The sequence below is a fragment of the Squalius cephalus genome, assembly GCF_949319135.1.
Source record: "Squalius cephalus genome assembly, chromosome: 25".
In the NCBI taxonomy this organism is placed as follows: Eukaryota; Metazoa; Chordata; class Actinopteri; order Cypriniformes; family Leuciscidae; genus Squalius; species Squalius cephalus.
The window spans coordinates 2,009,057-2,022,962 of record NC_137146.1 but is presented as its reverse complement, the minus strand read 5'-3'; the positions used below and the strand labels follow the sequence as shown (position 1 = coordinate 2,022,962).

General features: G+C 37.0%; 2 protein-coding genes across 2 annotated transcripts in view; both read left to right on the top strand.

The window, feature by feature from the left end:
* The first annotated feature begins 1,115 nt into the window (after nt 1-1,115).
* LOC307153230 (myosin-6-like) lies at nt 1,116-2,939 on the top strand. Its single transcript, XM_079862508.1, has 6 exons — nt 1,116-1,523; nt 1,619-1,822; nt 1,916-2,212; nt 2,299-2,403; nt 2,504-2,598; nt 2,833-2,939. Exons 1-5 carry the CDS (start codon nt 1,317-1,319, stop codon nt 2,561-2,563), a joined length of 873 nt encoding a protein of 290 aa, XP_079718634.1. The 5' UTR covers nt 1,116-1,316; the 3' UTR covers nt 2,564-2,598; nt 2,833-2,939.
* A 4,743-nt stretch (nt 2,940-7,682) lies between these two features.
* The window catches only part of LOC307153703 (uncharacterized protein), a 39,720-nt gene continuing 33,496 nt past the window's right edge, over nt 7,683-13,906 (top strand). Inside the window, 20 exon segments of the mRNA XM_079863329.1 lie at nt 7,683-8,232; nt 8,705-8,848; nt 8,928-9,084; nt 9,229-9,256; nt 9,351-9,442; nt 9,445-9,530; nt 9,533-9,552; nt 9,554-9,647; nt 9,735-9,798; nt 10,221-10,319; nt 10,412-10,515; nt 10,651-10,789; nt 10,875-10,993; nt 11,091-11,240; nt 11,888-12,058; nt 12,143-12,452; nt 12,752-12,831; nt 12,971-13,176; nt 13,509-13,632; nt 13,748-13,884. Of these exon segments, the coding sequence (XP_079719455.1) occupies nt 8,032-8,232; nt 8,705-8,848; nt 8,928-9,084; nt 9,229-9,256; nt 9,351-9,442; nt 9,445-9,530; nt 9,533-9,552; nt 9,554-9,647; nt 9,735-9,798; nt 10,221-10,319; nt 10,412-10,515; nt 10,651-10,789; nt 10,875-10,993; nt 11,091-11,240; nt 11,888-12,058; nt 12,143-12,452; nt 12,752-12,831; nt 12,971-13,176; nt 13,509-13,632; nt 13,748-13,884 (2,525 nt within the window). The 5' untranslated portion in view covers nt 7,683-8,031.

The window sequence follows — 13,906 nt, the reverse complement described above, 5'->3', positions numbered from 1 at the left end:
AATAATATTTTTTGTCCATTATTCTAGAATAGAAAGTCAGTTTTGTTCATTTTAAATTGTGTATATGTTATTTGGGTTATTTAGTCAGATTTTAGGAGTACATTGGCATTTAGATTAAATATAAATACATTTGACTTCCAACATTACATAAAAAATTACTCTAAAATATATCATTTTGTGGTTCTCTGTTTTCTACCCATGTTGACAACACTGTTAATCTGTTCTAGTTCAACACCTTTGAGCAGCTGTGCATCAACTTCACTAATGAGAAGTTGCAGCAGTTCTTCAACCACCACATGTTTGTGCTGGAGCAAGAGGAATACAAGAAGGAGGGCATTGAGTGGGAGTTTATTGACTTCGGCATGGATTTGATCTAATTGAAAAGGTGAGTTTTAAAATTTGAACGATCTCAGGTATTGGATCAATACTGCTCAGCTAATTTGAAACCCTTTAATCTTTTCTTTGCTAGCCAATGGGTATCATGTCCATCCTTGAAGAGGAGTGCATGTTCCTCAAAGCCAGTGATGCAACATTTAAAGCTTTATGACAACCGTAAGGGAAAATCAAACAACTTCCAGAAGCCCAGGATTGTCAAGGGTAAACCAGAGGCCCATTTCTCCCTGATTCACTACGCTGGCACTGTGGACTACAACATCATGAACTGGCTGGTGAAGAACAAGGATCCTCTTAATGAGACTGTTGTTGGCCTCTATCAGAAGTCCACCATGAAACTTCTGTCTTACCTGTTTCCTGGATATGCTGGTGCTGACTCAGGTGTGTTTCAGACAAATTACTTGGAGGAAAAGAACCCTAGAAACAAACAAGGTAATGTTTTGTGATATTTATTTATACACACACATAACTTGTGTGTGACCAACTTGAGGTCAACTCACCCTCACTTTGTGCGCTGCCTCATCCCCAATGAGAGCAAGACTCCTGGGGCGATGGAGAATCCTCTGGTCATGCACCAGCTGCGCTGTAACGGTGTGCTGGAGGGCATCAGGATCTGCAGAAAGGGATTCCCCAACAGGATCCTGTATGGAGATTTCAAGCATTTACATTTACATTTATGCATTTGGCAGATGCTTTTATCCAAAGCGACTTACATTGCATTTCAAAGTATACATTTACATTCTTATCAGTTCTTGCTTTAGTAACCCTACATGGTAAAGGAAAAAATAAGTCTCAATTAAAATTTTCTCATCAATTGACAGAGTTCTCTTGAACATGAGGAAGTAAAGGTTTTAAGATGCCAACTGGAGTTCAATCAAGTAAAGGCTGATATTGAACGTAAGCTGACAGAGAAAGATGAAGAGATGGAGCAGGCCAAGAGGAACCAGCAGAGAGTGGTGGATACCCTGCAAAGCTCACTGGAATCAGAGACACGTAGCAGGAATGAAGCTCTCAGACTGAAGAAGAAGATGGAGGGAGACCTCAATGAGATGGAGATTCAGCTCAGTCAGGCTAACAGACAGGCATCAGAAGCCCAGAAACAACTCAAGGGTCTTCATGGACATCTCAAAGTATGACGAATCTACAAAATTAAGATTTTATGATGCTTTGGTGAAATCCAACATAGTTCTTCAGTCTTTTCGTTCGCAAAACTTGTACTTTACAGGATGCCCAACTGCAACTAGATGATGCTCTTCGTGGTAATGATGATCTCAAAGAGAACTTCGCCATTGTGGAGAGACGCAACAATCTGCTGCAGGCTGAACTGGATGAGCTGAGATCCATGCTGGAACAAACTGAGAGAGGAAGGAAACTGGCTGAGCAGGAACTGCTGGATGTCAGTGAGAGAGTTCAGCTCCTGCATTCTCAGGTATGACACATCTGTATTAGATGAATAAAACCTTTAAACCCATTCTTAGTATCAATATCAACAAGAGACTACATGAATGTCAACATTGTTCAGAATACCAGCCTGCTGAATCAGAAGAAGAAGCTGGAGGGAGATAATACTCAGCTTCAGACTGAGGTAGAGGAGGCAGTGCAGGAGTGCAGGAATGCTGAGGAAAAAGCCAAGAAGGCCATCACTGATGCTGCCATGATGGCAGAGGAGCTGAAGAAGGAGCAGGACACCAGTGCTCATCTGGAGCGCATGAAGAAGAACATGGAGCAGACCATCAAGGACCTGCAGCACCGTCTGGATGAGGCTGAGCAGATCGCCATGAAGGGAGGCAAGAAGCAGGTCCAGAAACTGGAGGCCAGGGTAAGTTTTTGAAAACAAGTCTATTGTTTTTTTCTGTTATTTAAATACTTTTGTTTGATTAGCTAACCCTTTTACACATCTCTCAGGTCAGAGAGCTGGAAAATGAGGTGGAGCTTGAACAGAGAAAGGCGAGCGAGTCTGTGAAAGGAGTCCGTAAATATGAGAGACGCATCAAGGAGCTCACCTACCAGGTCACATTCTCTCACATAAAAATACATGTCTTTGTATACATTCCATTCATATAATTTAAGCATAGAGACAGAATGAAATCTTTGTGTACTCTGTTTGCAGACTGAGGAAGACCGTAAGAATCTGAGTCGTCTGCAGGACCTGTTGACAAACTGCAGCTGAAAGTCAAGTCCTACAAGAGATTTGCTGAGGAGGCGGTATGTTTAAGATAATTATTTGTATTTTTATTCTTTGATTTTTCCAGAAAATATGTTCAGATCTTGATGTTTGAATTTTGGATTACTTTGATTCTGCAAACCAGATTAGTGTGATCAGAACATCAATCTGGAGTAATTTATTGCTCAAAACTAGAGAATAAAATAAATAAATAAATAAATAAAGCAAGAAAGTACCTTCTACCCAATATATTTTCATGTCTCTTCCTCTCACAGAAAGGGCACGATGAAGAGTGAAGCTCACACATGGATCATTTTGACAGGCATGTTCAGTGTGGCAGTAAATTATCTGTAGTTCTGTAGAATAAAATGAATGTGCAAGTAAGTCCCTGCTTCTCTCCTAGTGTTTTAATACAATGCTGTTGCATTCACTTTCAATACATTGAGTTAAATTATACCACTTCAGATAAGCCACTAAGTGATTTATTAAGACTTTTAGAGTGAATATTATCTAATTAAAAAAGGCTTGAAAATCAAGCACATAAAATTAGATGTTTAACAAAATCTTAAACAAAAGTAGAAGCTTTACATTATCACAAAACAGAAAATAGTTTTTTGCTATTTTTTTCTCAAAATGGCAAAACATTTTCCTCTGAACATTTGCACTTTTTAATTGCAAATGTATGGTTCTGTTATAATCTACACTTATAGATTGAATGATTCAAAGCACTGAATGAAAGATAGAATCAAATATTACATGGGAAAAAAATACATGGGAAAACATACTTTCAATTGGAAGAACACAATGTTCCTCATTTGGAATTTCTCAGGCTAGATTCCTTGCTCATAGTATGTGAGGGTGTGGTGACACATTTTTAATATGTTTTTATTTTTTTTATTTTTTTATGAAACTCTGATGCCCAGTAATGACCCCAGTCTAAAACAGTTTCCATGCAAAGTTGCAACCATAAATCTAACATAAAATAAATGCTTTAGATGATTTGCAACTCATTTCTTACCGTAAAAAGAGGAGCTCTGAGGTTCCTTGCATCTGAAAAAACAGAAAAATTGTAGATGGGATCAAGGTAATGAGCAGATAAATGATGAACAGAGGATTGAAGGTAGAGTCAACACTTAACAGCTGAGAATGGAGAGGTGAAGGTGAGGAAACCAACTATGCTGTCGCTTTAAATTATACCATATAGGATTTATGTTATAAAAAGGCCTTAACAGCTGAATCTCTTGCTGACAGTTTTTACTGTGATGGTGGAAACAAGGTGAAGCAAACATGACTGGTTATCTGCAAAATCTTTAACTTTGCCATTTGAGGACAAATGTTCTATCTATTAATTGAAAGTGGAGAACATGTCTCTGAATATGTGGACAATTTAAACTATCCTATATTACCATAAATGCTAATTTACAGACATTTCCTAGATGTAACAAAAAGAGTAAGAAAAAAACCCCTGACATTTTAAAGCTAGTTAATCTGTATAAAAGAAAGCTAAAAATAAAATCCACCTTCTGACCAGCACTACATTGTTCTCCCTCTGTTGGCTATGTAACTACAGTTAAGACAATGCAGCCAACAAGTGTGCCAACATCTATAACTAGATGCTCTTTTTTATGTGCATGGGGCCCTCTACAAAAACAGCACCTGCTTCACTCCAGATTTCAACATGTGGGCCGAGCTGTCCTCAATAGGGCAGAAGCACTCAGGAAGAATTTCACACCGTTATCTTTACACTCAAGGGCAAACAGAAAGAAAAATAAGTGTCACAGAAGCAGAGGTAAAGGTATGTCTTTTGTTGTTTGATTGCCACTAACAGGTTTAGTCAATTGTCCAAAGGTCAAATCCACTTCATGAATATAAACCAAATGACTTCATACTTTTTAAATGCTTTATATCCTAAGAATTAGAATTTTAGATTCAATACACAACATATTTTTTAGGTAATATCCAAAAACAGTATTTTTTCAGTCTTTGCATTTACAGTAGCCTTAAAAATAAACAACTGTGACCATTTATAAACCCTTAACCCTCTGGGGACCAAGGTGTTTTTGGGGCCCTTGAGAAGTTCTGACATTCCTTGACATTTGTGCTTTTTTCAGTTATTTATAAACATGTTAATGACAAAGGTGTAAATTCACTCTATATAGCACAAACAGGGCTACCATAATATGCAAGCAACTTGTATGTAGATGTTTGTATTTTTAAGAGAATAATGTTTATGCGTGGTTATTGGAAAAAATAAAAATGAAAGTTGCTGAATTAAGACCACAAAACACATATTAAATATGTGTCCACAAGACTTTTGACCAATGGATGTGGTCCCTTTGAGTTCTAGCTTCAAAATTATATGAAAATAGTCTTGCTTTATCGTTCACAAAAAAAAATACATTGATTTAAATGGTGTAAAACAGGTTTTGCTTGGAAAGCCAATATGCGAGGGGGAGGAGTAGTTCACACCCACTCTGCATAATGACTCTGCCTAATGAGCCATCCTTTCAGGTGTGACACTGACTGAGCCACAATACAAGGACAAAGGATGTATTTAGAAGAAGACTTATATTGACCATTTAAGATTTTGCTTACATCTCTCTTGTAAATATGTTTTGCTATTTTATTAAAAATGTTACAATTACAACAATAATTACAATTTCAACAATATTTCAAGTGTACTCTTTCTTTGTAAAAAAGAAAAAGAAAAAAGATTATAGGCCTACATTTTATCATATGTATTCATTAGTTTGAATATAGCCGCATTGGAACATCTAACATCTTAGTCTATGACTTTATTTTTGACAAATATATATATATATATATATATATATATATATATATATATATATATATATATATATATATATATATATAAAACGTTAGATATGAGCAGAAATTGCTAAACAAAAGCTTATTTTATGTGGCAGTATATTTTACAGTAGCCTAAAAACTGTACCCAAATCTAGTCAACAAGTGACTGACTGTAGCGTTGTTTTTATGAAATATTAGGGCATATAAATGCTAATTTGCAGTTTAATACGTTGCTTGTACAAATACATTTTATTTCAACATATTCCAGTCGATTTTTACTCATCTCAGTAGGCTATAGCAAAGCAGTTTATTCTTTCACACACAGACGCGCGATTTATATTTAGGCTAAACAGTCTTTACAAATATGTACCCTTCATTCATCTCACAGAAAGGCGAGTCATATTATAGAAATGCGATTCATCTTTTTGCGGTTTGCATAGGCCTACACTAACGTTATTCCATAACGTTATTCCACACGTGAGAAAAGAAAACAGCCTACCTCACTCCTCAGCGGGATCTGCTCCTCATATCAGGATATATTGTTCCTCATATCAGCACTGTTCTGAGGAATCTTTTCTCCATAAGGTAGGCTATATTATGCCTCACTCGATCGCGACGCGCTTTGTTTACAGCTGATGTGGGCGTTTCACAGATCTTCAATAGTTCTCAGAATTTGCGTTTGAATAGCACGCGCTCTCCGTGGGCGTGTCACATTACTGTGAATTAGCTCGTAATGAGGTCGACTGGAGTCGCTCTCTTTTTATACAGATTACAGAAGCTGATAATATTTGTTTTTTATATAAATGACTTCATTTAACAGATGCGATCTCAAGCTTTATGCCCGTGGGTCTGTTTGCCTGTTTGACTGAATTTTCGCGGAGTTATAGATCATTTTCGAACGCGTTTCAAATGGGAGTTTACGGATAGAGAGAAGGCAGAAATCGCATCATGTTAAAGTTTCTTTATTTGTCAAAAAGCAAAACACTTTATTTTTATTTTGAGTATACAGAAAAAAAATAGAAACTGAACAGGATCGATTGATGTATAACACGAAAACTAAAGATCAAAATTAACAGAGCATTTTGTGTTTATTTTTCATTGCTAAAAAAAAAAACGAGCAAAACGCGCCGGCGCGTTTTTGGTCCCCAGAGGGTTAAAGAATCTCACATCTTAGGAGGTGCCTTCAGTGGGTTTCATAATTCTCACCCTTCATATTAATTACACTCTATGGCAGCATGTGTGAAGTGACAAGATATTAGCACTCATCACACACTTCTTGTTCGCCTGAATGTCTTGACCCCAACTTATCAGCTTGCAAGGTCTTGAGGTTACAATGGTGATATACTGTCAAGCTGCTCTGCAATTTGATCTGTATCAAATCGTTTATACATATATAAATATAGGAGCAGTGAGCAGAAAAGTTCAGAAAGTTCACTCGCTCTCCATTCATGGATTTACTCGGGTAGATCATGCAAGCTGTTCCTCTCAATCAAGAAGAGGCACTCAATAGGAATGTCACAGGGATATCTCTATGCTCAAGTATACAGGGAAGAAGACAAATCCTCCATTACTGGTACAGGACAAACTGAAATATTCACACCAGCTAGACATTGACCTTGTCCAGGTCCATTCAATAACTGTTAATCAAGTGAGGCCTCTAGTGGAAGTGTCCATGATGAACCGCTATACAAGAGACAGAACCTTTTGCAAGATACATTTTATACTGAGTTAGTCCTGGCCATTTACTTATATTTTGTAATCTGATAAAGGTTTCAAAAACAGTACACAGAATATGCTTTCATTGTATGTTATGGACATTTCACAGTAATTATTTACTGAGTTACCAATTAAGTTTTAAGGTAAATACTGTTTTTCAGAATCACTGTTAAACTCAAACTCTGATGTTGTAGTGATCAGTATTTGACACAGTAAGGTGTTTTATGTGTTATTTTCAATTTAATTTGTTTTGTGATAAGAATTGTTAATCTGCACTGATTTTCTATCTTATTCAATTCTTTAATGTGTTTTAGGCATACAGTGGGTGGGTAAAATATTTCTGATTTATGTGATATTTGAATATGTTTCTAACATCCATTTTTGATACTCAATAACCATTATTAACTCTGAGCCTGACAGGAAAGATATTCCATGCCACAATAAACTGCCCCCCACCTCTACCCAGCATACCCAACCCATCCTTCCAGACCAAACTGAGCGAGCTGGAAGCTTTGAGTGATGCCAACAACCATATTTAGAGTAACAATTGCATTATAAAAGGAGACAACATGTTTTCAATTGTGTCATCGTTATCTTTCTATTTGAGCGGTAAGTTGGAAGACACACTGATTTATACACATATTAGAAATTAACTTTGAAGTCAAAGTCAAAGAGTTCTTTACTAATTGTAGTATCACTTGACTTTGTGACAGAAAGGAGACAATGTTGACATAATTTTCTTTCTTTTGTGTGAAACTAGAGCTTTGAACCATCAGTCTCTGAAGAACAGAACAGCAAAAGTGAGTACATTTTAATCTTACTTAACAGGGTAATGTTCATTCACTTAAAATAATTTGAAAACAGAATGTGTATTAATCATGTCACTTTATACATTACTATTGTGTCAAATAAAATTTATGTGAAATCCAACAGAAAGGTGAAAAATGGGGGATGCTCAGATGGCGGAGTTTGGAGCTGCTGCTTCGTATCTCAGGAAATCAGACAAGGAGCGACTGGAGGCCCAAACGCGCCCCTTTGACATGAAGAAGGAATGTTTTGTTCCTGATGCTGAAGAGGAGTATCTCAAGGCATCTATTATCAGTCGAGATGGTGATAAAGTCACCTGTGAGACTTCAAAGGGAACGGTAAGTTTTAATAAGTGTAAGCAGTGGCATTGTGATTAATCAGATGGTTCTTAACTATTGCTGTAACTTACAGTTGTTTAATAAATTTTGCTAAGTGAGAGACTAGTTTTGAACTCGCAGTGTTAAGTTTAAAATAAGGGCTGATTGTGTTTGGAATAACTTATGCAGTTGAATAATTACAAATGGAAAATGATAATAATAAATTATAACAATACATAATTTATATAAAAATAATAATGTCACATTTTCTGAAATTATGCATTTAAATATTTTGATTTAAATACACCATTGTCTGAGTTTTTTTTTATTGCCTCACCATCTAATGCATTTTAATGATGTAACTATTATTCTCACTTGCAAGTTACTTTGGATAAAATAATCTGCTAAATAAACAAATGAAAACAATCTCGATGGAGCACATACATGAATGTGCATAGATTCTGACTGTGTCAAAAATCTCATGTTCCCACAGACAGTAACTGTGAAGGAGATTGATGTTCACCCCCAGAACCCGCCAAAGTTTGATAAAATTGAGGACATGGCGATGTTCACCTTCCTGCACGAGCCCGCTGTGCTGTTTAACCTCAAAGAGCGTTACGCAGCCTGGATGATCTATGTGAGTTGAGTCTTAAAACACTCACACGTTCTCTTTATCGTGGATGAGTAGATCTAAACCTTCTGTGAATCTCTTACAGACCTACTCTGGGCTCTTCTGTGTCACTGTGAACCCCTACAAGTGGCTGCCAGTGTACAACCAGGAAGTCGTTGTTGCCTATAGAGGAAAGAAGAGGAGTGAAGCTCCTCCACACATCTTCTCCATCTCTGACAATGGATATCAGTACATGCTGTCAGGTGCGTCTACTCAGCATATTCTAAATAGTTTACAATTATTGTATAAATTGTTTCCAAATATAATGCATTTATATTACCTTGCTGGACGAATAAGTAACCAATATCCATGAGATCCATTTTCTAACAAAACATTGTTTTTTGCAGACAGAGAAAACCAGTCAATTCTTATCACGTAAGAATATATGCTTTTTAATTGGCTGCAAAGTCTCAATAAGGTTGATAAGACAATGTATATATGCTCTGTCTAAGACGTTTTGTGTTGATAGTGGAGAATCTGGTGCTGGAAAGACTGTGAACACAAAGAGAGTCATTCAGTACTTTGCCAGCATTGCTGCTAGTCCTACAAAGAAGGAAACCACTGAAAAGAAGGTAAACGGATGAGATCTGAATTCAAACAAAAATGTATTGGGGTGTCATTTTGTTTTATTTGTCATTCACAATGCACTAATTTCTAATATTGTGTTTTCTAGGGTACTCTGGAGGATCAAATCATCCAGTGTAATCCTGCTCTTGAAGCCTTTGGAAATGCCAAGACCATCAGGAATGACAACTCTTCTCGCTTTGTGAGTGGACAATGATAAGTTACAAATAATCATCTTTTGTAGATTTTTTTCCACAGTATTTAAAGACAATATCCTCTTTTCGAACAGGGCAAGTTCATCCGAATCCATTTTGCTGCCAGTGGCAAGCTAGCATCTGCGGACATTGAGACTTGTAAGAAAAATCTTTGATTATTTACTGGTTTGTCTTTTAAGGCACATACAGTACTTAGCGATTTGTGTGTGTACCTACTTCAGGGATTAGCATATTTTAGTGACAAATTTTTACCAAGAAGGGAGTTAAATCTGAGACATCTAGGAACGTATTTATTTGTAAAAACAATAAAAAAAAAATTATTCTAAAAATGCAGCAATTGTTCTGTTAGGGTTAGCTGAAAGCCAATTAATATTTTGATCTTTCAAATTGCAAAAATGCATGGGCAACATAATCCAATCCAGATATTTAATAATAATTATTATAATTTTATTTTTAAAATAGTTTACAGCATTTATCATTAGCTGTATATCAAAACAAAATAAAGTCTATGGAATGTCCACATTTAGATATAATGCTTATTTTGTGAATTCTATGAACAGACCTTTTGGAGAAGTCTCGTGTGACTTTCCAGCTCAAGGCTGAGAGAGACTACCACATCTTCTACCAGATCCTGTCTCAGAAGAAACCAGAACTTTTAGGTGGGCAAAAAATGTTACAACCAAACATCTATAATTTTGTTTGAAAATGCATTACAACATGACGTCTAAGTGCTCTGTGTCCTTTCTCTCAGAGATGCTGCTGATCACAGCAAACCCTTATGATTACGCCTTCATCTCTCAAGGAGAGACACAAGTGGCTTCTATTGTTGATGCTGACGAGCTGATGGCTACTGACGTGTGTTACCTGAAATAGCTACAAATTACCATTAATACATTTTGATTTTACCTTCTAAAGATGAATTTTTACTGAAAATACAAGAAAGTAGAATAGGAGGCATTTATCATGTTAAATTAATGATATTTGCTTTAGGAAGCGTTCGATGTGTTGGGCTTCACCCAAGAGGAGAAGAACAGCATCTACAAGCTGACTGGTTCCGTCATGCACTTTGGCAACATGAGGTTCAAGCAGAAGCAAAGAGAGGAACAGGCCGAGTCTGATGGGACTGAGGGTCAGTATTGGGACAAAATGCTGACATATTGCATTGGTTAATAGAAGATTCATTACCATCAACCATCTTCTTTTATTGACGACAGATGCTGATAAAGCAGCTTATCTGATGGGCCTGAACTCTGCTGATCTCATCAAGGCTCTGTGCCACCCAAGAGTCAAAGTAGGAAATGAGTGGGTCACCAAGGGACAGAGTGTCCAGCAGGTGGAGACTACTTCATGATTAACAACCCTTCATAACATACTGTTCACATAACCATAAAAACACATTATTCTGTAACATTTTAATGTCTATATGACAGGTGTACTATGCTGTTGGCGCTCTTTCCAAATCAGTGTACGAGAAAATGTTCCTTTGGATGGTTGTGAGAATCAACCAATCCCTGGACACCAAACAACCTCGCCAGTACTTCATTGGTGTGCTGGACATTGCTGGATTTGAGATCTTTGATGTAAGTACTTGATGTTGTTCCTATAAGTCACTTTTTTGGATCTAGACACAATTCAGCTGTCACCATTGAGAAAGGTTTCCTGGTTGCTCAACATGTGCAGTGTAGTCTTCAAAGTTTAATTTCACTGGGCCCATTTGTATGGCGATAAATATTGCCTGAAATTGTACATTATCAAAATTGATACCCAAAATGTACTAAATGTATGGACACTGACATCATTGTAATGCATAGTTAAATACCCATGAAATGGTTTGGTAGAGAAATAATCTTTTTTTAAGTAGCTTATAATCTTTAGTTTACATCACTTTGCTATTTGTGACTGATGGCATTAGGGGGACGTGACGATCTCATAGAAACCATATTATTGGTCAAAGATTTGTACTGTATATGTTTGTTTAAATAAGACATGCTATTAATATTTTTGGTCCATTATTCCAGAATAGAAAGTCAGTTTTGTTAATTTTAAATTGTGTATATGTGCTAAAAGTTTAGTTAGTCAGATTTTAGATTAAACAGAAATACATTTTATACAAACAGATTTGTGTATATTGTGACTTCCAACATTACATAAAAAATTACTCTAAAATTTATCATTCTGTGGTTCTCTGTTTCCTACCCATGTTGACAACACTGTTAATCTGTTCTAGTTCAACACCTTTGAGCAGATGTGCATCAACTTCACTAATGAGAAGTTGCAGCAGTTCTTCAACCACCACATGTTTGTGCTGGAGCAAGAGGAATACAAGAAGGAGGGCATTGAGTGGGAGTTTATTGACTTCGGCATGGATTTGCAGGCTTGTATTGATCTAATTGAAAAGGTGAGTTTTTAAATTTGAGCAATCTCAGGTATTGGATCAATACTGCTCAGCTAATTTGTAACCCTTCAATCTTTTCTTTGCTAGCCAATGGGTATCATGTCCATCCTTGAAGAGGAGTGCATGTTCCCCAAAGCCAGTGATGCAACATTTAAAGCTAAGCTTTATGACAACCATTTGGGGAAATCAAACAACTTCCAAAAGCCCAGGATTGTCAAGGGTAAACCAGAGGCCCATTTCTCCCTGGTTCACTACGCTGGCACTGTGGACTACAACATCATGAACTGGCTGGTGAAGAACAAGGATCCTCTTAATGAGACTGTTGTTGGCCTCTATCAGAAGTCCACCATGAAAATGTTGTCTCAGTTGTTTGCTAATTATTCTGGTGCTGACTCAGGTGTGTCTAAGGGGGGGAAATCATAAGCCACTTTTCCACTGTTGGGCCAAATGGTTCTGAGAACGGTAAGGAATGGTTCCAATTATATTTCCACTTGAGCATGGTTCAACACAGCACACTTACAAACCATTCTCAACCCGGAATTATCAGCATGTTTGGCTAAGCTCCTGCTTGTAACCTTGCAGGTCCTAAACGGTTAAGCAATGAGAACGGTTTGGCCTGATGGTGGAAAGTGGCTATTGAGACAAATAAGGATGGCAAGGTTCATTTTAAGAACTTTTTTTTTCTTTCAACAACAGCAGAGGGAGGTGGCGGCGGCAAAGCAAAGGAGAAGAAGAAAAAGGGCTCTTCTTTTCAGACAGTGTCTGCCCTCCACAGGGTAACATATATCATAGTATCACTTTCATAGTGATTCATAATGAAAATTTTATTTAATATAGCTTGGTTTCTTAATTTCTTTAAATAGCATAACCTATAATACATATATGGTCAGAGTCATGGATAATGTCTATCCACAGGAGAACCTGAACAAGCTGATGACCAACTTAAGGTCAACTCACCCTCACTTTGTGCGCTGCATCATCCCCAATGAGACTAAGACTCCTGGGGCGATGGAGAATCCTCTGGTCATGCACCAGCTGCGCTGTAACGGTGTGCTGGAGGGCATCAGGATCTGCAGAAAGGGATTCCCCAACAGGATCCTGTATGGAGATTTCAAGCAGAGGTACATTCATTTATGAATACATCAAAAGTCAAGACATCAAAGTCACACTTGGGTCAAAAACGTCCACAAATTATGCAACCAGAGTAGATATATTTGCAAATATTCATATTGGGTATTAATTCCCATTCAGAATGTTTTTTTTCCAGTTGGTTTTGTGATTTACTTAGGTCTTTGAACAAATTGCTGGAAATAATGGTTCACACAAAAAGTCTTTTATGCGAATTTGAGCCATTTCTTGACCCCTTTGTTTTACAGTACATGATTGTTTTTAATGCCATATTATTATTTTCAATAACAAAATTAAAATGGTTTTCCACTTTATTCAACAACAGATACCGTATCCTTAACCCTGCTGCCATCCCAGATGGTCAGTTCATTGACAGCAGGAAAGGAGCTGAGAAATTATTAGGCTCTTTGGATATCGACCACAACCAGTACAGATTTGGACATACAAAGGTACCCTAATAAATGATCTAATTCAGGTTATAAAAGTTCAAATACAAAAACATGTGCATGCAATGATATCTTGTGCAATGTAAGGCTAAATAAGAGACCCTTTTGACTCCCTAAGGTGTTCTTCAAGGCTGGTCTACTGGGTACTCTTGAAGAGATGCGAGATGATCGTCTTGCTCTCATCATCACAAATATTCAGGCTAGAGCTCGTGGTCATCTTGCAAGAATTGAGTTCCAAAAAATTGTTGATCGCAGGTAGGTTGTTGATCGCAAGCTT